Source organism: Ruditapes philippinarum, unplaced genomic scaffold, assembly GCF_026571515.1.
Source record: "Ruditapes philippinarum isolate M1 unplaced genomic scaffold, ASM2657151v2 ctg1790_1_1_1_1, whole genome shotgun sequence".
NCBI classification, from domain to species: Eukaryota; Metazoa; Mollusca; class Bivalvia; order Venerida; family Veneridae; genus Ruditapes; species Ruditapes philippinarum.
Window position 1 is genome coordinate 350,973 of NW_026860466.1, and position 23,413 is coordinate 374,385.

At 33.4% G+C, this 23,413-nt stretch overlaps 1 protein-coding gene across 1 annotated transcript; it reads left to right on the top strand.

The window, feature by feature from the left end:
* The first annotated feature begins 424 nt into the window (after window positions 1–424).
* Window positions 425–22,963, top strand: LOC132760191 (SNW domain-containing protein 1-like). The gene is made up of 13 exons (XM_060752108.1): window positions 425–528; window positions 7,640–7,712; window positions 8,233–8,307; window positions 9,288–9,449; window positions 11,277–11,476; window positions 12,231–12,335; window positions 12,682–12,751; window positions 13,322–13,504; window positions 13,990–14,125; window positions 14,252–14,351; window positions 18,853–18,970; window positions 20,142–20,299; window positions 21,074–22,963. The coding sequence occupies exons 1-13, from the start codon at window positions 509–511 to the stop codon at window positions 21,267–21,269; spliced, it is 1,596 nt and encodes a 531-aa protein (XP_060608091.1). The 5' UTR covers window positions 425–508; the 3' UTR covers window positions 21,270–22,963.
* The last annotated feature ends 450 nt before the right edge of the window (window positions 22,964–23,413 follow it).

The following is a 23,413-nucleotide window of genomic DNA, read 5'->3' on the forward strand; positions in this document are numbered from 1 at the left end:
ATAGCCTTACACAAAAAAATGTCAAGGAAATTAGACTATAATTGGCAGAGATTGGCCTACAAGTGCAAATTTTCATTGGAATGGCAACAAACCTTCATCCATGGACTTTCGGAAAATAATCTAAAAGTTAAGGATTTGAAAGAGCTCTCTAAAAAGTGTGTTGAGTATAATTGAATTTTATTTTATCCGGGCCACAGGCTTGATCAGAGTTTACGTACATATTTATATGTAGCTTATTAATAAGTTTCTCTATCAGGGCTATTTGTCACTTATAATAATAAATTTATCTTTGAAAGTATTAACGAAATTTTTTCGCACATAAAACAAGTCATATGTTTTTATATGTTTGAAATACTTATTTTCAACATGTTGATGCAGACGATATGTTTTCGTGTATGGACAAAACGTTGGGTACGAACCGTGAGTGTAACGAAGTTGTATCGGTGCGAAATGCTTTAGGACCGAAAAATTGGAAGCGGAAGTATCAAAAGCTATCCGATTTATCAACATGGCGTTAAAGATTTCAGAGTAATATTTTTCAATAAATATACTTTTTTATGCTTTCTAATCAAAGTTTTATACCCGATAACACATTAATTCTCAAAATTTAATTGTTAACTAAATAATGGCTCCTATTAAGACCTACTAAAATAAGTTATAAGGCTCCCACGTTTATAATAATTTTTTTGTAAACGTTTCTTTATATACATGATAATTTGTAAAGAACCAATAACGTTTAAACGGTGGTATAGTGGAACCCCATTGTATCGTGCTATTCATTGTATCGATCTATTTACAAATCTTTCGATTTTGTGGCAAAATGCACTAGGTACTGATTGCTAACATTTACAACAGTGTCACGAAAATCTTTCGCATTTGTTTTGTGCCAAATTGTGGCAAGCAGGACGTTTCCGCCCCAAACCAAATCGGCCCCAGTCGAAAAATCGGCCCCTGGACGTTTCGGCCCTTTTCCGCGAGACGTTTCGGCCCCACTATAGTATATTGCTCGATTGATTAACAACAATTAATTTAATTACAATTAAACAATAATGACACTTTAATTCTTTAAGTAATTATTTATTATCTTTTGATCTCTTGAACCATTTAGATATACGTTTAACTTCATGAAAGTTAACTACAATTATTCCTTAGAAAACATTATCTTTTGATCTTTATTAAACTATACGTATTTTTTTCAAGTTGTAACTAATTAACTGTTTATAGCTTTATGCTAATTGGCGGTAAGTAATATCAGAGAAAACTTCAAAAGGTTTTTAAAAAATGGTTTGCTATAATCTCGTGATAATATTTTTAATTATTATTGTTATTAGATAATGATAGATGCTAGATGTTATAAAACTGATTGAAAAACTGAAACCAAATTATAAACGCTATGTACCTGCTATAGATAAGTTATAACATTCGAAAATTTTGTAATTGATACGGACAAAGATAAACATAGGTATATTTTAAGTATTAAATAATTTAAAGTTGATTGATTGATATAAGACCTGTTGTTTATCTGTAAGTGTGATGTTTGACACGCGTATCGTAAGTGATTAAATTACTCGGGAGTTGATTACCTCGGAGTTCCTCACGGAAGTTGCTAAGGTATACATGTATAAAAGGATATAAGTATGTTACTGTGTCATGTGCTCATGAATGTATTGAAAAGGAAAGTTATAGACACTACTATAGTTTGGAAAACATTATATTCCCCCATGAGATTGTCTTTACTAAGACTATCATTTGTTCTAGTTCATTAAAAATGTTATTGTTTTCGTTTTGTATATATCTAGTGTAAATATTTTAACCGTCCTGTGTGGTTTTTTTTCACTTTTATTTTGTAAAAATGATATTTATAAAAACGTCTCTTCACACAAGTTTTCAAGTAAAGTTGTTTTATTGTTCAAATAAAGTTTATGTTCTGTTCTGTCTGTATTGATTACTTTTCCCCTACTACTATTATAATCTAGTTTTTATACAAAATGATTAAATATATATATCAATTGATTCATTTATTTATTGAAATGCTATTAATATATCGGTTTAAAATACATTATTCTGGGGCCGATTTGGTAAAGGGCCGAAACGTCTTGGGTAGTTTGGGGCCGATACGTCTTGGGGCCGAAATGTCTCGAAATCGTTTTGTGCCGTAAAAATGGTCAAAAACATGTTTCCAGTACCGTCAGACTTTGTAGACAAAAAATAGACTTATAAATAGTTTGTTCTTATTAAAAACACATTTACTGTCTGTTGTAAGTTCCTAAAAACAGACATCTTTGATTTTAATTGACTGAAAAATCTAACATAAAGATGGGTCAGACTTCCAAAACTTTGACTAACTGAGCGATTCTCACAATGCATCGATATAATAGCGTGACCTAATTCTTCAACCTGTTTGACATGTCTGTAAATAACTGTATATTCCAAAGCTAAAAGCTATATATCAGTGATGTTTGCCATGTAATATTTATGACAAAAGAATCAAAATCAATGATACAAAATAAAGATTCAGGGAAATTTAAATTTTTTAACTGCAGTTGTGATTTATGGGTAAATAGATCGATACAACGGGGTTCCAGGCTACTATACTACACCATGAATTAGAGTCGCCAGATGATGACTTACAGTGTAACTTCCGAAAACCGAACACCCATGAGACTTGTCAAAAAGTTCGGATTTCAGAGGTTTCCGGAATTAAGAGGTTTATGATAATGTGGACAAGACTAAGCCACTTAGTATCACTAAATGCCAAGGAAGATGTGGCCATTACTGTAATATCATATGTAATAGTCTTTTAATCAAGATAAAGATGTGAATGAAAAGAATACATTTTTATCTTACCTGCAAATGCTTTTGGATTTCTATCAGTTTGTAGAAAGGAAGTGGCTAGCCGTACGGGCCCGTATGGTTAGCCAAAAGTTCTAGCCGTACGTGAGTCACGTACGACTAGCCTGGACACACTGTATTGGCTAGCCGTACGGCACTTTTCAAAATTATATGGAAGTCGAAAATGCATATGTTATTTTGTGTCTTTTAAACGACGATTTTAATCAAATCTCCGCATTTGTCCTAGTGTGTTCACTTTAATAAAGATGCTCCGCAATTTTGCACAAAAAAAATGAATTCGAGTAAGCGTTGTATAATCTATGTTAATAAAATTAAGTGTCAAAGTTGCATGTTATAACGTCCTTAATTTTCATGCTTATGATTTGTATGAAAGATGAATTGTTAAATCTGTTAATTAAGCACATGGATCAAATGAATAATGATCGGAGGGGAATAAATAAATAAATAATAAGAATATTAAAAAAACGGTGAAAAGGAAAAAATAATTTAATAATGCAAACTTTCCTTAATGATGGACGATGGACACCTTAATGATGGACGATGGACAAACTTCTATACCGTCGGTAATTGACACAATTATCAGAGCCCAACAACAATTATTTTTTTTGTTTTTTGTTTTTTTTTCAATTTAAAAATTAAACTTAATGAAACAAAAAAGGATTATTATCCAAATTTTGTAAACTATTTCAATTGATGTTATTTAACTGCAACAAAATTTTTTTTTTTTTTTGACGTCTTGAGATGACAATTAAAGTACGTACATTCTTTACTGAAGCCAACACGTCGATTAATCTCTAAAAAGTAAACATTCTTGACTAAAATCCTCGCTTAAAGTTATAATTAACATATGTACTTTCGCCTTCCACATATTTTTGAAAAGTGCCGTACGGCTAGCCAATACAGTGTGTCCTGGCTAGTCGTACGTGACTCACGTTATGCTTCAGAAATGCTATCATTTTTATTTCTCAAAATTTTAAATATTTGGTGTCTTGTTACAAGTTCCACAAAAAATACTTATTTGCCATATAAATGAACTATCTTTGCATCTTTTGCTTTGCTGGCAATTGGTATAATTATAATGAATTAGTATTTTGTATGGAAGTCAAAATACTATTTGTTTACATTTTGCTACCTTCACATTCAGCACTACTTTCTTCAGCTGTTAAATACCTTACATGTTCTAAATTCATTATTAAAACCTGATTAAACATGTGTTTTACATTTCTAAAGAATTTAATAAAAAAGGATTTCTGAGGCATAATGTGCCTTTAAGTAAAAATCACTACATTGTCGTTAGTTTTAAAAAATACGCGTACAAGATATACCTCTGAAATATACACCGGGATACTTATCGACAATATTTCCTAGATTATATTTTGAAAATGAGCTGGAAAGATAATTATTATTTCGCATTTAGAAAAAATGCATCACATTACCTCGTGAAATTGTTATTTATGTCCAGTTCCTTCAACGGCATCTAGTGGGTGTATTTCTGTGGGTATTTCTTAAAATATTTATATGTTTAAATAAAGAAAATATTACGAGAGAAGAAAAAAGTCGTGATGGTCATGCGATAAAACAGTTACAGAATAAATACTCGGACTTCACCGGCTGGTATCAGCGCATGGGGCGACAAAAGGGTCAATCATGGAAATTAATCTCGACGTTCCGTCTCGATTAATTTCCTATGATTGACCCTTGTTGTCGCCCCATGCGCTGATACCAGCCGGTAAAGTCCTCGTATATATTCTATAACTATTACATAGAAGGGAAAAAATCGGGACCGAAAAAATTGTTCGGTTTTTAGAAGTTTCCGGATTTCAGAAGTTCCAGAATTCGGAAGTTACACTGTACTTTGTATTTCAAATACATGTTATGATGTACAAATAAATAATGACCAGGGCTCATCATGTCTGAGTCGGCACACATTTTTTGCATTGTATCCCCATTTTACTCTTTTAAAAGATCAGAGGAAAATCAACTTTACCAAAAAATGTATTAAGTCACAAGTGATAATTGCACGGTAATGCTGTGTGGAGGGTTGTAAACACCCATTTTCCATATTTTTACTTTGGAATAAACCAATTAGAATTGATAAAATCCATGATTACAGGCAATGATTAAGATATTTTGTTAGACAATATGGTCATTTCGATTAAACGGTAAAAAATATTGTAAACGTTTATGAATAAAAATCGAAACGAATCCGTTTAAACGTGTAACCGTGGGGGCCTTGGTAAGTTATGAGAAACAAATTATATATACTGTCATACCGGAAAATAATTATTGGATGTCAGACCTTGAGGGGTTTTCAAGAGATTTCTGATCTCGCGACCCTATGCTGGATAAAGTAAAGTAAAAGTACAAAAAATCCTGTGGAACATGTCATGCCAGTGAATGTGTAACGTTTTTACAATGCTAACACTTTTCGTTTAATTTTACTATATCCCGCATAGGCCCCATAGAGCCCAGACAAATATTTACTTATGATAATAAAAGAGCAAGAATACTCTCGCTTCCCCCTCAAAGTGCTTGTCATTAAGACAGCACAGGGCATCTGTAGTCCTTCATTGAAAGACATCGCAATTTCTTTTTTAGCTCACCTGTCTCAAAGTGACATGGTGAGCTTTTGTGATCGCTTTCCGTCTGACGTCCCTTTTGTCCGTAAACTTTTACTTTAAACAACATTTTCTCATAAACGCTAAGCCAATTTCATCCATTCTTCACAGGAATGTTCCTTTGGAAGTCAACCTTAAAAATTGTTCAAAGAATTCAATTCTAAGCAGAACTCTGGTTGCCATGGCAACCAAAAGAAAAAACTTAAAATATCTTCTTTAAGAAAACCGACAGAGCTAGAGCTGAAATATTTGGCTTGAAACATCATCTAGTCAGTGTGACACTGTGTCTATCAAGTTTGATCAAATAAATACCCTGGGGTCAAAATTGGCCCTGCCCCGGGGGTCATTGATTTTCCTTATATGTATATATGCCTGCTAGTCATAATCAGAATTGATTGTTAAGCAGTATAATGTAGATATAGATAGTAAAAAATCTTCTTTTAAAATTCCCATATAACTAGAGCTTAGATATTAAGCATGAAATATCTTCTAGTGGGTGTCTACCAAGTTTGTTCAAATAAAAGCCCTAGGGTCAAAATTGGCCTGCCCAGAGGGGGGCAGGGGGGTCAATGCTTTTCCCTATATGTGTATAGTAAAAACTTAAAAAATCTTCTTTTAAAAAGCCCAAATAGCTAGAGCTTAGATATTAAGCATGAAACATCTTCTAGTGGGTGTCTACCAAGTTTGTTCAAATAAATGCCCTGGAGTCAAAATTGGCCCAGCCCCCGAAGTCATTGATTTTCCTTATATGTATATAGTAAAACTTAAAAAATCTTCTTTTAAAAAACCCAAATAGCTAGAGCTTAGATATTAAGCATGAAATATCTTCTAGTGGGTGTCTACCAAGTTTGTTCAAATAAAAGCCCTAGGGTCAAAATTAGCCTGCCAAGAGGGGGGCGGGGGGGGGGGGGGTCAATGCTTTTCCCGTATATGTGTATAGTAAAAACTTAAAAAATCTTTTTACAGCAAAAGCTTAGATATTTATCCTGAAACATCTTCAAGTGGGTTTCTACCAAGTTTATTTAAATCTAGCCCCTGGGTTAAAAGTGGCCCTGCCCGGGGGCCTATATACAGAAAAGCGATTTTAGGGCCATCATGGCCCTCTTGCTACCATTTTGTTTTAATAAATGTAATGAAAAGAGAATACTTATGTTTCTGCCTGGTCTTTTCATAAGTAAAGTTAATCTTTATAACTACTGACCAAAAGTTGGAAACTTCAGTGTTATTGCTCAGATTATGATATGAATTATGATTAATTCAGTAATATTTCCTTGATGTATTAAGTTTCTGCCTGGTACAGTGTAGATTGTGTTTTCAAAGTTTTATTGCAGTAATACTTCCTTGATGTATTAAGTTGCTCTTTAATTTGATTTTAATACACATTTGTGCAGTTTCTTACTCAAGCCTTACAAACGTTTTGTAAGATTAAATTGTTCTAAATTATAAAATAGTTTTAATTTTTAGCTCACCTGTCACAAAGTGACATGGTGAGCTTTTGTGATTGCTTTTCGTCTGTCGTCGGTCCGTAAACTTTTACTTTTACAACATCTCATACGATCAATTTTTGATTATACTCGACCATCGTTTAATCCCTATTTAAAACAGCACTTTTTTAGTATGAAACATTTATTTTTAGTATAGTTGAGCAACATTTGGGTATATTTGAGCATTATTTGGGTGTTACATTTGGGTATTTCGTGCTGCCCCAACCAAACTCTTTGTGTCTACGGAAGAAGTATTTAAAAGACTAAGCTCTCTTAATACATCAAAATCTATGGGACCTAACATGTGCTATCCCAGAGTCTTGAAAGAGTGTGCAAATGAGTTGGAAACACCATTTCAAACCATTTTTAACAAAACATTAATTTTGAGGAAGGCACTTTGCCTGAAGACTGGAAAGTAGCAAACATCACTACATTGTATAAAAACAAGGGGAGCAAATTAGAATGTACTAACTATTGCCCTGTATCCCTCACAGTCCCTTGATGAAAAATTTAAAAAAGGCTTGAATTTACTCTAACATTTCTAAAGTGATCATACAATTTAACAATGAAGAAGTTATGGAAATAAATTTGTAGTGTTATATCATAATAAAACAAAAAAAACATCACTTCCCAACAGAATTTTAACATTAAAACTTATGGTTATTATTTGTTTCAATTTTTCAGTATTTTGCCGGCACCTACACAGCGAATATATGACCGTGACGATGAAGAACGACAGATTCGTTCTCAGATGCAGGTTTGTTAATTTGTTCGTATTTCCGTAATCTAGTCATAAGTTGATGACAATTAATGCACAAGAATAACTTTGAAAAATAAATTATTTTCTTCTCTTACATAATAACTTAACTTCACTTACATTATAACCTTAAGTAAAGTTGCAAAGTTAAGTTATAATTGATTGTTCAACTTCTTGGTACTCAGTACAAGGAATTTAAGTTTGCTCTGTGTGTAGTAAAAGGTGTATTATTTCATAAAATTATGTTCAGAATTCTTAAATCATGTGCTTTTATTATTATAAAGATTACTGTTTGTATTATCATTTAAAGGTCTTTCAATAAATCAGGTTTTCATTTCGTTACAGTATTTTGTTCGTGATTATCCGTTTTCTTTTGTGAAATTAAAAACATGGCATACCCTAGAAAAATAATCAAATGCTTTTGTTAAGATAATTCATTTCTTATTTTGAATTAAATTTCAAAACAATAAATATCATGAAAATTGTATTACCTGGGAAACCCTTTGTCTTTTATTATTAGCTGGCGCCAATTATCAGCAACAGAACAGCACCTCCTTATGGACATAGAAAAGGATGGATTCCCAGGTCACAAGAGGTAATAACCTAAAATTGTATAAATTTATTGGTCGAAATGTTAATGCCAGTCTTATCTCTTATTTTGTGACATAATCGCATATATCCATATTTGATTATACAAATCATGTTTTCCTTAACTTTATTCTAGAACTAAATATATTTTATAATGCAGTTCATAATTGTAAGCAATATTTCTGAGTTTTCTCAGACTGCATTATATTTGAATACATTATAATACATAAACTTATAGATTTTGGAAAAAAATCCTGGATTTTGGAATGCATTGATCTTTGCAATGTGATAAATTATTGTATAGTTGTCCTATACTGATTTATAAGACTCGATTTTAAAATAAATCTAAATGTAATAACTGTTGTTTCACTCAATTACTAAGTGGTTTTGTCTCTGTTAATCTCACACTACAAATAAAATATTATGAGATATTTGTATAATTGGAAAAATGTGGTTGATATTTACATAAACAGTGATAAATTACAGTTGAATCTGTACCTAGTGTCACCTCTTTTCAGGGGTGTCCGTGGCCAAGTAGTTAAGGTCGTTGACTTCAAACCACTTGCCCCTCACCGCTGTGGGTTCGAATCCTGACAGGACTTTGGATTCTTTCATGTGAGGAAGCTATCCAGCTAGCTTATGGAACGTTCGTGGTTCTTCTCGGGTGCCCGTTTGTGCCTGAAATAATGCACGGAGGGGCACCTGAGGTCTTCCTCCACCAGTAAAGCTGGAATGTCGCCAAATGACCTATACTGTGTCTGTGTGATGTAAAACCCATATCAAACAAACACCTCTTTTCAGCAGTCACCTGGCCTAAATGGCAATTTTGTGACACCACCAAGGAAAATCACTCTATTTTATACATCTGTTCAACGGTCACCTGCTGTCTACGGTCAACGGTCACCTAAAATGTTTCCCTAATTAGGTTAACATTAATTGAAAGGTTTATAAGTACCATTATGATGGAAAAGGTAAATTTTATTTCAGGATTTTGGAGATGGTGGAGCGTTTCCAGAAATAGCTATAGCCCAGTATCCCCTTGGTATGGGACAGAAGAAAAGCTCATCAAATGCATTGGCTGTGCAATTAGATGCTGAGGGTAAAATCAAATATGATGCAATAGCTAAACATGGTCATGCGAAGGACAAGGTAACCACCAGAAAATAAAAAAACTGTATTTTCTTTAAGAAAAACTATTGTTTTCAAAGTTCATTGCTTGGTTCTGTTGCCATGTTTATGGTAGTCAATAAAATTGTGTGCACCAGATTTTGTTAAAACTACTTATTTTATTGTGTTTACATAAATCATTGTCATGTAAGAATTACATGTGTCTTAATTTTTTAGCTCACCTGTCACAAAGTGACAGGGTGAGCTTTTGTGATCGCTTTTTGTCCGGCGTCCGTACGTCGTCCGTCCGTCCGTAAACTTTTACTTTAAATAACATCTCCTCATAAACCACTAAGTCAATTTCATCCAACCTTCACAGGAATGTTCCTTTGGTGGTCACCTTTAAAAATTGTTCAAAGAATTTAATTCCATGCAGAACTCTGGTTGCCATGGCAACCGAAAGAAAAAACTTTAAATATCTTCTTTTAAAAAACCCAAAGAGCTAGAGCTTAGATATTTGGCATGAAACTTCTTCTAGTGAGTGTCTACCAAGTTTGTTTAAATAAAAGCCCTGGGGTCAAAATTGGCCCCGCCCCAGGGGGTCATTGATTTTCCCTATATGCATATAGTAAAAACTTAAAAAATCTTCTTTTAAAGAACCCATAGAGCTAGAGCTAAGATATTTAGCATGAAACATCTTCTAATAATTGTCTACCAAGTTTGTTAGAATAAAAGCCCTGGGATCAAAATTGGCCCCGCCCCAGGGGGTCATTGATTTTCCCTATATGCATATAGTAAAAACTTAAAAAATCTTCTTTTAAAGAATCCAAAGAGCTAGAGCTAAGATATTTAGCATGAAACATGTTCTAATGGATGTTTACAACGTTTGTTCAAACAAGAGCCCTAGGGTCAAAATTGGCCCCGCCCCGGGGGTCATTGATTTTCCTTATATGTATATAGCAAAAACATAAAAAATCTTCTTTGTAAAAAACCCAAATAGTTAGAGTTTAGATATTAAGCATGAAACATCTTCTAGTGAGTGTCTACAAAGTTTGTTCAAATAATAGCCCTGGGGTCAAAATTGGCCCCGCCCCGGGGGTCATTGATTTTCCTTTTATGTGTATGGCAAAAACTTAAAAATCTTCTTTGAAAAAACCCAAATAGCCCAAGTTTAGATATTAAGCATGAAACATCTTCGAGTAAGTGTCTACAAAGTTTGTTCAAATAAAAGCCCTGGGGTTAAAATTGGCCCCACCCCAGAGGTGTCATTGTTTTTAACTATATGTGTATAGTAAAAACTTAAAAAACTTCTTTTAAAAAACCCAATGAGCTAGAGGTTAGATTTTAAGCAGGAAACATCGATTTGTTGGTGTTTACCAAGTTTGTTCAAATAAAAGCCCTTGGGTTAAAATTGGCCCTGCCAAGGGGGGGGGGGGGGGGGGGGAGGTCATTATTTTTCATTATATGTGTGTAGTAAAAACTTAACATCATGAAACATCTTCTAATGGGTGTCTTCCAAGTTTGTTCAAATAAAAGCCCTTGGTTTTAAACTGGCCCCGCTCCGGGGGCCTATATACAGGTGAGCGACCTCATACCAGTTCTTGTGGCTAGTATTTTGTAAATGACTATATACTTTTTCCTTGCTTGTTCAAGCCTGACATAATGAAGGGAGGGGCACCGGCGGTCTTCCTACACCAGTCCAGTCACCATATGACCTATACAGTGTTTGTGCAGTGTAAAAGCAAACCCAAGAAAGAATTTTTTTCCTTCATTATGCAATTAACTTAATTTTTAGTTTTTAATCAAGCTAGGTTATATTCATATATACTGCAAAATACCTGTATCAGTTACTCATGCATTTGTTTTCAGGTTGTTCACTCAAAATTCCAAGATCTTGTACCTAAACAAATTGACGAAGATGATCCAAGTTTTGAAAAGCCGGATGAAGATTCCATTAAGGACAACACAGAGAAGACACGGCTTGCTCTAGAAAAACTGGTCTCAGGAAAGATTGCAGCTGCCATGCCTGTGAAAGCTGCAGAAAAACAGGCACCAGCACAGTATATTAGGTCAGTGGTTAAGTGTCCTGGTTCCTAGATCACAAAAGGATAAGGACAAAATAACTTTCCAAGATATTTTATTTCTAAGCGGATCCAAACAAATTAAATGATCTTTGATATCACAAAGTTTTAATTGCAATTTGTATTTTTGACCTTAAATTTTGTCATTAAGTCTGATGACACATTTAGAGCAGTTTTCTTGACAATATTTATTTGTTACCTATGTATATTAGACTAATACAGAGAGAAGAAAAAATTTCATAAGAAATGAAAATCAAAATTAGTTGATCTTGATCCTGATTGTTTTGCTGCTAAAATGGGACATACTTCCTAGTTACTTAACCCTTACAAGGCTAATTATCATTAATTGACTTTTCCATTATTCAATCTAGACAAAGCAGTATATCATTTTTAGGGAAATTTTTAGATTAATACTGAGTAGAAATAATGCAAACCATGATCAGATGGCACAGGATATCATGCTGAAATTATGTAATGGACTGTTCTGGCTTTTAATTTGTAACTATTGTTATTTGTAAGGATTTAAAAAAACCCACTTAAGTGGGAACAGATGTGTGTGTCTCTGCATATGAGACATAGGCAGGCTATTATATATGGCCTCTTACTCTCAAAGTGTTAATTTGCATTTATTTACTGGGCAGACCTATGCAAAACATATTTATGCTAAAAGTTTGATGTTGATATTTAAAATTGTAAAGAAAGCAGCCATTTTCATTTATGTTTTATAATGTACATATTTCAGATACACACCTTCTCAACAAGGAGTAGCATATAACTCTGGTGCTAAACAGAGAATTATCCGAATGGTCGAAGCTCAGAAAGATCCGATGGAGCCACCCAAATTTAAGTAAGATTGTAGAAGATTTATATCCTTACACCTGAAAGTGATAAGCCTTTGTCAGCAGTATAGAGCCTGTATATCTTAAATTCTTAATGAATGTTGGTGTTTCTATTCAGAATTTCAATATTACTGCTTGACTATTAATCCACACCCAAATATTTAATGAAAATTGTATATGAATACTAAATTTCTTGTTTTAGAATATCACATGATGTAGTTGGTTTCAAATGTAGTGTTTCATTATGAAAGATTATCAAAAAAAATATAGATCTTGTTTTGATATATGTCTTTGCTTTGAGTTGTGATGTTATAATGCTTTAGATTAAATGGCAAATTAATTTTTTTATTACAGAGTCAATAAGAAGATACCTCGAGGTCCACCTTCCCCACCAGCCCCTGTAATGCACTCCCCTAATAGAAAGGTATGTTTTGTTGGCTAAAAAGAATTTTTTAATTCTTTCATATGCTTGACATTTTTTAAGTAAAAAACATAAGAGATGCTCTCTGTTTGCAAGTGTGTATGTAAATGAATGCTGTTTAAACTTTGTTTGTAAACTTATCTATACTTTGTATTGGGACATAACTTATCTATGACCTCAAATGCAAAAATTGTCGGCTATTGATATATCCTTATTTTGGAGATTTATGGTTTTCTTGTCATGATCTTATAAAAGGAATGTTGGTGGTTCTACTCAGGTGCCGTTTGTGTCTGAAAGAATGCTCAGATGGACCCCTGAGGTCTTCCTCCACCACTAAAGCTGGAAAGTCGCAATATGACCTATACTATGTTAGTGCAAAGATAAACACAACAAAAACAAAAAATCTTATAATTTTTAACATTTCAGTTTCGAAGCTATTCAGTTTCCATGAGATGTTGTTGTATATAACATGAGCTATTTTTAGCCTTTATACACTGCAGATATCATTTGCAGAGTTTGTGTATATAAAATAACATTTGTACCTCTTGTAATTAGTATTTGTATATGTTATAGGTGACAGTTAAAGAGCAACAGGAATGGAAGATACCACCATGTATATCTAACTGGAAGAACGTTAAAGGGTATACTATACCTCTTGATAAGCGTCTGGCTGCAGATGGTCGTGGTCTCCAGGGTGTTCATATCAATGAAAACTTTGCAAAGCTTGCAGAATCTCTGTATATTGCTGACAGAAAAGTATGATTTGTTCTTTGTTATTAATTTTGAATAGTTTTGAATTGTAACCAAAAGTCATTAAGTATAAATTGATTGTCATTTTAGTCTTTTTTTGGTGGGAAGGGGTGGGGGATGGAAGAAGAGTAAAGTCAAGTACAGATGACAATGTGTCTTCTTTCATTCAAGAATGTAATTAAACTGTTTAGAAATGCAATGCCAATTTTGAATTCCATTATTTTAAGAAGGAAGTAAAATTAAAATATACATATATCATTAATATATAATTATATTATAATATAAAAATTTACAGTATTGTGCATCATCAAGAGACTGTTTAAAAAAACATTTGTTTAGATTTAAGATTTTCTTAAAATGTTACTAAGACTGACTCTGCATAGGTTTTACACGTCATTTCTTACCTTTAGTATTTTTACATTACAAGTTTTTTCTGTCTAGAACATTATTTGATATCTTGTGTGTGTGTAGAATAATTTTGCATATTCAAGGCACGTGAAGCTGTAGAAACCCGTGCTCAGACAGAACAGAAAATGGTTCAGAAAGAGAAGGAAAAGAAGGAAGAAAATTTGAGACAGTTAGCTATGAAGGCACGTGAAGAACGTGCAGGAATACACAGAGCTAATGGTATTATTTTTTGTCATATCCCTTTTTAGATGAATATGGATAAAAAATATTCTAATTTTAGAGCTTGTAATACCTCTGTATTATAAGTCTTTGGAAATATGTTTGAGAGTTTACTGTATATTTTAGAAAAAGATGATGAATTAGCTGATAGAGAAGATATCAGAAGAGAGAGACATAAAGAAAGACAAAGGGAGAGAAATCTAGCTAGAGCTGCACCAGATAAAAGGTACAAGTTTATTGATATTCTAGTAAATAATTCTTCTCTAATGAATTGCTATTATTGGTGAGAATTGTTGGACAAATTTTTTTTTTCAAGGAAATATTGTCTAAATTTCTATTTTAGCTGAAAGTCTGTTCTATCCTGTTATTATTACTATTTAAAAGTCATTTGTCCTGTTCAAAGCCTAAGAATAACAATCATAGCTTTGTTATGCCCCCACAATGTGGGAGCATATAGCGTTGCACTTGTCCGTCTGTCCGTCCATCCGTCCCGAAATCTTGTGAACGCAACTTCTCTTAAACCGGATGGCAGATTTTGCTTAAACTTACAGGGATGAACAACCTTAATGTGTAGATGATAGTAAAGGAAGGAATTTTCGCTGCGACCAAATTTAACAGAATTATGGCCCTTTGTTGATTTTTTCACTATATACTATGTAGAAATTTTGTGAACGCAACTCCTCTTAAACCAGACGGCAGATTTTGCTTAAACTTCCAGGGATGAACAACCTTAATGTGTAGATGGAAGTAAAGGAAGGAATTTTTGCTGCGACCAAATTTAACAGATTTATGGCCCTTTGTTGATTTTTTCACTATATACTATGTAGAAATTTTGTGAACGCAACTCCTCTTAAACCGGATGGCAGATTTTGCTTAAACTTCCAGGGATTAACAACCTTAATGTGTAGATGGTAGTTAAGGAAGGAATTTTTGCTGCGACCAAATTTAACAGAATTATGGCTCTTTGTTGATTTTTAGTTTTCAACTTGTGGCACATGTAGTCCAAAAAATATTTGACCTAGAGTCATAAGATTGACAGAACAGTGGCGTGTGGGGGCATCCGTGTCCTATGGACACATTTCTAGTTTACCTCAAATATTGTCCACCTTGCAGCATTTTTTCAAAGAAATGAAAATAAATTTAGAATGTAAGTCACTTTTGTAAAATTTTGAAAATAATGATAATACATGTACCTGAGATGAGAAATTATTCCTTTTCATGCTACATGTCTTAATTTGAGTTGTCCATCTTTCAAAATCAGGACAAATTTATTACCATGATCTGGTGGATGATTTTGGTCTGCACTGGTCCAGTTATTGCAATTAGGCTAGAAATTAACATATAACTTAATGAAAGAAAAAATCATTATGCTGCAAAGGCATTTGGGTTCTGTTTTCTTCTTGTTACCTTTGGTAATTTTTAGCTCGACTTTTTTTTTTTTTGAAAAAAAAAGTAGAGGTATTGCTATAGTCGCAGCGGTGTGCCGTAGCCGTCCGCAAACTTGTACCTGGATCATAACTTTTTTATTATGCCACCGCAGCATCTGCGATGCGGTGGCATATAGCGATTCACCTGTGTGTTTGTTTGTGTGTGTGTTATATAGATTATATAGTGAACTTAAAAAATCTTCTTGTGAAAAACCACTAGTCCAATTTCAACCAAACTTGGCAGGATTGATCCTTGGGTGAAGGGCTTCTAAAGTTGTTCAAAGAATTTCATTCCATGCAGAAATCTGGTTGCCATGGCAACCAAAAGGAATTATAAGAATAAATTTAAAAAATCTTCTTGTAAAGACTCAAAAGGCCTAGAGCTTAGATATTTTGCATAAGGCATTGTCTGGTAGACCTCTACCAAGATTGTTCAAATTATAGCCCTGGGGTCAAAATCGGCCCCGCCCCAGGGGTCATTGATTTTCACTATATGTACATATAGTAAAAACTTAAAATACCTTCTTGTGTCAAGGTACTAGGCTTAGAGGTTTGATATTTGTTATGTGTTATTATCTATAGGTACTCTACCAAAGTTGTTCAAATTTTGCCTCTAGTGTCAAAATCAGCCCCACCCTGGGGGTCATAGGTTTTCCTTATATGTATATGTAAAAACTTAAAAAATCATCTTCTCTAAATTCACCAAGGCTAGAGGTTAGATATTTTGCATGAAACATTGTGTAGTGAACCTTTAGCAAGATTGTACAAATTATAGCCCTGGGGTCAAAATTGGCCCCGCCCCGGGGGTCATTGGTTTTCACTATGTACATATAGTAAAAAATCAAAAAAACCTCTTGTCTGAAGGTACAAGGCTTAGAACTTTGATATTTGTTATATAATATCATCTATAGGTACTCTACCAAAGTTGTTGCCTCTAGTGTCAAAACTAGCCCCGCCCCGGGGTCATAGGTTTTCCTTACATGTATATAGTAAAAACTTTAAAAAATCTTCTCTAATTGACAAAGGCTAGAGGTTAGACGTTTTGCATTATTAACATTGTGTAGTGAACCTCTAGCAAGATTATTCAAATTAAAGCCCAGGCCCTGTGTTCTCTAAGAAAATATCAGGATCAGGATCAAGTGATCCTGATTTTATTTTCACTTTTTTATGTTACTTAAAATTAATCGTGTTTTGCTGGAATTAAATGGTAAATATTCAAAATGTAAAAAATTGCTGATTTGCAAAGAAACAAAACTATTTTGGGATAAAATCAACAAATAACAAAACAAATGCAAAAATATTCGGATTAAAATAAGGATCAATTTTAGGATCAGGATCAATATTTGGATCATCTATAAAAAGCCCATATCTTGCAAAAATAGCAATAAATTTATTCTTTAAGTTCATAAACTTGCTATTGCAAGTCAATTTTTATCAAATTAATATAAGACATTTAATCTATAAGGATAAACAATGAAGAATATTGGAGTTTTTAAACTTGATCCTGATCTTGATCCTGATCCTTAAATCTTTGTGAATATGGGGCCTGGGGTCAAAATTGGCCCCGCCTCTGGGGATCATTGATTTTCAGTCACTATGTCTAAAGTAAAGTAAGTAAAAAATTAAAAATCTTTTCTGAAGGTACTAATCTGATAATAACAGATAGGTAAGTGATCTATGCATTATGGCAATCTGTATAGAAACAAAAAAAAATGTGTTGTATTTATGCGGTGGCATGGCATTTTTTACAAATGCAATCTTGTTTCTTGGTGTATTGTCTTCATACTTGGCCACAACAACCCTTGTAACAAGACCTTTCAGTAGACCACACTAACCTTGACCTTCATCCATAAATGACCTTGAGCTTCAAGGTTAAAAGTCAAAATTTTGCTTGTTCATGCTGTTATTGGCTGTAACTTTGTTATTTTTGAATGGATTGTCTTCAAACTTTGAACATAATAATCTTCAAGGATATCCCTTAAAAATAACCCAACAGACCTTGACCTTCACTCATAAATGACCTTGACTTTGAAGGTCAAATTATTGAAATTTTCATGTTTTTGGCTATTATTGGCTGTAACTTTGTTATTTGTGAATGGATTGTCTTCAAACTTGAACATAATAATCTTCAAGGATAGCCCTTAAAAATAACCCGACAGATCTTGACCTTCATTTATTAATGACCTTGACTTTGAAGTTCAAATTATTGAAATTTTCATTGTTTTGGCTGTAACTGGCTGTAACTTTGCTATTATTGAAGGGATCAACTTCATATTATAACAGAATATACTTAAGGACAAGACCTTGTTGTTTATCGTGACTTCACCACGTCACACCACGTCACACCACCATGTGACTTCACCACGTGACTTCACCACGTGACTCTACCCTGTGACTCTACTAGGTGACTCCACCACCTGACTTCACTAACTCTACCACGTGACTTCACCACGTGACTCCACCACGTGGCTTCATCATGTGACTCCACCACGTGACTTCACCACGTGACTCCACCATGTGACTTCACCACGGGACTCCACCATGGGACTCCACCACGGGACTCCACCACGGAACTCCACCACCGGACTCCACCACGGGACTTCACCACGGGACTCCACCATGTGACACTACTTTGTGTCGCCAAGTGACTCCACCACGTGTATCTATTTATAGAATTTTCTATTTATAGAATTGTGTGTTTCTATTTATAGAATTTTCTATTTATAGAATTGCGTGTCTCTGTTTATATATATATACAAATTAGTATATATTTACAAAATATATAGACAAAACTAATGTGACAAGACAGACTGATTAATTTTATAAAAAGGAAATGTTAAGATTTTGTTCAAACATTTCTTTGTTTGCTTTTAGAGAAAGTAAAAAGTCGAGCGTTGCCCCCGCACGGTGGTGGCTCTTGTTAATCATACAAAGTGGCGTAAGTGGCCGAGTGGTTAAGGCTGTTTACTTCAAACCACTTGGTTCTCACCGCAGTGGCTTGGAATTGCGACAGGGACTTTGGATTTCTTTCATGTGAGCTCTCTTGAATGTCGATGTTTTTACTTAGGTGCCTTTTCATGCCTGCACATAAGGGCACCTGAGGTCTTCCTCCACCAGTAAAACTGGAATGTTGCCATATGACCTACACAGTATTTTTGCAACATAAAACCCAACCAAATTACTTGTTCTCTGGTATGTGAAAATGTAAAAATATACAAAAACATAAAACATCCACAGTATAGTATTGTCTAAAAAATCAAAGCTTGTTTAGGAGATGTATCCATTTATTTTCCATTTCAGATCTCGTCTTCAGAAGGATAGAGAAAGAGATATCAGTGAAAAGATTGCTCTAGGTTTACCTAACACTGGTGGTGGACAACAGGACCAGTTCGATTCCCGGCTTTTTAATCAATCAAAAGTATGATAGAAATTTGATATAAATCATGACATACAGTTCTTGAAAGAATGTTATTTCTGACAATTATACAAATGGCATCTTCACTTTAAATTGTTAAACATTTCAATTGTTGTTTAGATATTTTTGCAGAAAAAAAGTTTTTACAAAAGTTAGTTAACAGTTTATTAAAGTTAAGAGTTTTTAAGTCAGTGGTTTTATGATATATTCTTTGTTTTTAGGGTATGGACATTGGTTGTATGATATATTCTTTGTTATAGGTTATTGAAAGTGGTTGTATGATATATTCTTTGTTTTTAGGGTATGGACAGTGGTTGTATGATATATTCTTTGTTTTTAGGGTATGGACAGTGGTTGTATGATATATTCTTTGTTTTTAGGGTATGGACAGTGGTTGTACGATATATTCTTTGTTTTTAGGGTATGGACAGTGGTTGTATGATATATTCTTTGTTTTTAGGGTATGGACAGTGGTTGTATGATATATTCTTTGTTTTTAGGGTATGGACAGTGGTTGTATGATATATTCTTTGTTATAGGTTATTGATAGTGGTTGTATGATATATTCTTTGTTTTTAGGGTATGGACATTGGTTGTATGGTATATTCTTTGTTTTTAGGGTATGGACATTGGTTTTATGACATATTTGTTTGTTATAGGTTATTGATAGTGGTTGTATGATATATTCTTTGTTTTCAGGGTATGGACAGTGGTTGTATGATATATTCTTTGTTTTTAGGGTATGGACAGTGGTTGTATGATATATTCTTTGTTTTAGGGTATGGACAGTGGTTGTATGATATATTCTTTGTTTTTAGGGTATGGACAGTGGTTGTATGATATATTCTTTGTTTTTTAGGGTATGGACAGTGGTTGTATGATATATTCTTTGTTTTTAGGGTATGGACAGTGGTTGTATGATATATTCTTTGTTTTTAGGGTATGGACATTGGTTGTATGATATATTCTTTGTTTTTAGGGTATGGACATTGGTTTTATGACATATTTGTTTGTTATAGGTTATTGATAGTGGTTGTATGATATATTCTTTGTTTTTAGGGTATGGACATTGGTTGTATATTCTTTGTTTTTAGGGTATGGACATTGGTTTTATGACATATTTGTTTGTAATAGGTTATTGCTAGTGGTTGTATGATATATTCTTTGTTTTCAGGGTATGGACAGTGGTTTTGGTGATGATGAAGGATATAATGTATATGACAAAGCCTGGAGGGCAGACAGAGATGCTGCTAGTCATATATACAGACCATCTAGAAACAAAGATAGGGACACATATGGTGATGATCTGGATGAGCTCATTAAAACAAACAGGTTAGATGCATTTGTTTGCACCCCTTGTATTACAGATATGGTCCTTTCAGTGTATAATTTGGCAATATGTTTACATATGAACTTTTTGTGTTGAATCTTCATAGAATACACTGCCTCCTTCTTTTTTATAACCTGAACCGCACAACAGGTAGAGCATAAAGGTCTGTCGCTTTAAGGTAAATGTTTTTGAATTCTTGGCTTAGCATGTTTGCCTATGATGGTTTCTTTGAAGGCAAATTGAAATTGAAAGCCAGTCTTCCATTGATGTCAGTTGTTGCTTTTGTAAAATTCAGGTAATGAGATTATACAAAAAAAAAAATGCTTCATAAATCTAATCAATTGTAGTGACATTATTGAGTTTGAAAAATCATGTGTGAATGAAAAAAAAATGCAAATTAAAAGAAATAAGGTGGAACATGAATTATGCCGACAATAAAATGCATAAACAATAAGAAAACCCCTTGATACCTTTAATCTACCGGTCAGCTCTTTTTATAATTAGTAAAGTGGAAGATTCTTTGCACAATCTTCTATTTTTAGAAACGAACAACACTGATGCAACGAACAACACTGATGCGTTACAAATAGCTCTTAGGATGCTGTTTTGAAGAAGACAATGATATGATGCACTTAACCAAGATAAAATTGCTGAAATACTAATTATAGTTTGAAACAACACAGAAGTGTTTTTCAAACAGAAAATAAAAGCTGCAGGCCACTTTAAACCTGTGCTTATTGAGTAGTTTTCATTTGATTTTTACTCTTTTATTTCAGGTTTGTTCCGGACAAAGGATTCACCGGAACTGACTCAAGTCGACGTAGAGATGGACCGGTTCAGTTTGAAAGACACGAAGAGGAAGATCCTTTCGGTCTGGATAAGTTCTTGAAAGATGCCAAAACCGGACAAAAACGTGGCATTGATGACTCACGGTCAAGTCGTGACTATGAGAGAAAGAAAAGACGGGAATAAACTATAAAATAGAAAAAATTTATGACAAACATGATTGTTATGAAAAACAAACATTTCTCAGGTGATTAAGATGGCACCAATGAGATGGGTATTAAAGTGGCATGCCTCCACATGAAGCAAATATTCTGAAAAACAACTTGAGAAAAATATTGTTATAGTAATTTAAATAAGTTTTTAAATATTCGCAATGAAGGTAAAACTGTTAGAGTATTGAAAGCAAAATAATATTGGATATCATCACCTTAGTGCAAGAAATAACTGGTTAACTCCTATTAAATTTACAAGGATTTAACCCATAACTGCTTTAAGGTGATGATATGCTATTTTTATTCCTAAAATCCTACCCTGTTAGTGTTATTAACAGAGTAATAGGTAATAGGAAAAGTCTTTGCAAAGTATGTTTGCTAGATTAAAACAGCTAAATTTGTATACTTAGAATTTTAATTCAATAAAACAATTTTATTTTTTCAAGAAAATTGCCACAAATCTATCGATGTGTTGCTTTAAGAAGTGTGGTCTTGGTTTATTTTTAAATCTCAACAAGTTTGAGTAAGGTGTAAGAATTGTCAAGAAAATTTACAGTGCATGGGTTAACATTTCCAATGGTTGTGACAGTCATTTAGTCTACCAACTTTGAAATAACATGCATGTACAAAATTCTAAATATCTGGATTCAAACTAAGTAAACAAGGTTTGAATTGTGTTTTATTTTATTTTGTTTGTTATTTTAGAATTACATCATGGCAAATTTATTTGATTATGTTTGAAATCGAAATACTGCAGTTTGCTTGCATATTTTGCAGGTTTCTCTGTATAAATCTCTTCCTACTAGTTATTAAAATATCTTAGACTTTCAGTGATTATGATGAATTTTTTATGCTACCAGTATACTGCGTAGTCCTCTACAGAGCCTTGCGGTCAGCCAGGCTCTATATTGTTGGCTGCTCAAATTTGATATCATTATATATGTAATAACAACTTCAAATGATGCAAACGAGAAGAACTTTATTATACTAATTCAGAAGATTTGAGGGACAAAATGCTGGATAATGAATTTTAATCTTGTCTCCTAATTTAACCCTTATGGTACAACGCTTAATATTAATATGTAGACTTTTCCATCTTTGAGTCTGGACCAAACTGTTAATCATTTTTGAGGGAAAAATTGAAGAAAAAAAAAACATGTACTGACTGAATAGCAACAGACAACATGTTTGTCCCAGTTTATCTTGTCTGCACTGGTTGCAATGATATATTCAGTTACCACCAACAAGCTTCAAGCTTTAATAGTTTAAACATGCATAACTCTGCTATACATGTATACAAGTACATGCCCTAGTTTTATGAAGGCATGCATTAAGAAATTAGTTTCTACACAGAAGAAAAAAAACAGTATTCAAATTATAAATTTATTACTGCATGTTTATAACATTGACTTACTAGCATTTTATCATACTTATACAGTGATGATTGTCTGAATACTGTGTTGTATACAATATCACTCTGTAAAGTTATTTCTTGGACTGTAAATATCTTATATTTTAAGTCCTAGTTTATTTTTAAATGTGATTTATTTTCATGTTGTAAATTGTACATGAATCCTCCCTCATTTTGTTTCCATACATTCATTTTGTGTAAATGCATTGAAATCAGGTGATCACCATTATGGTCTACAGAATAAAATTTACAATATACTTTTCACTGTTTTCGATATTTTAATCCCCACTTTGAAAACCACATTTTTGGTCAAAGTAAGTTATGATGTTCTGCAAAATTTATCAATTTTGTAAACGTATGCAAGCACCTGGGTCCGAGGTTATAAAATATTCTTTAAGCTCAAACTCAGGATATTTTGTTGATCAAAAACGGCCACAAAATGTATAATGAGGCCAGTGAAAATCTTGAGATTTGAGACGGAACTCAGAAAAATGTTATATATTAACCTTGAGGCGGACTACAAATGAGATAAACGCTCTCATCGGTAAAACTACATCATGTACATGGCTTTTTGATAACACTTGTGCAATGTCTCCTTGGTCACTTATTTTCTCCACCATTTAATTTAATTAAATACAGGCACATTCCCTTCCGACTGGTCAAAGCCCCTCCTCCATCATCCTATTTTAGAAAGGTGATAAAAGCAA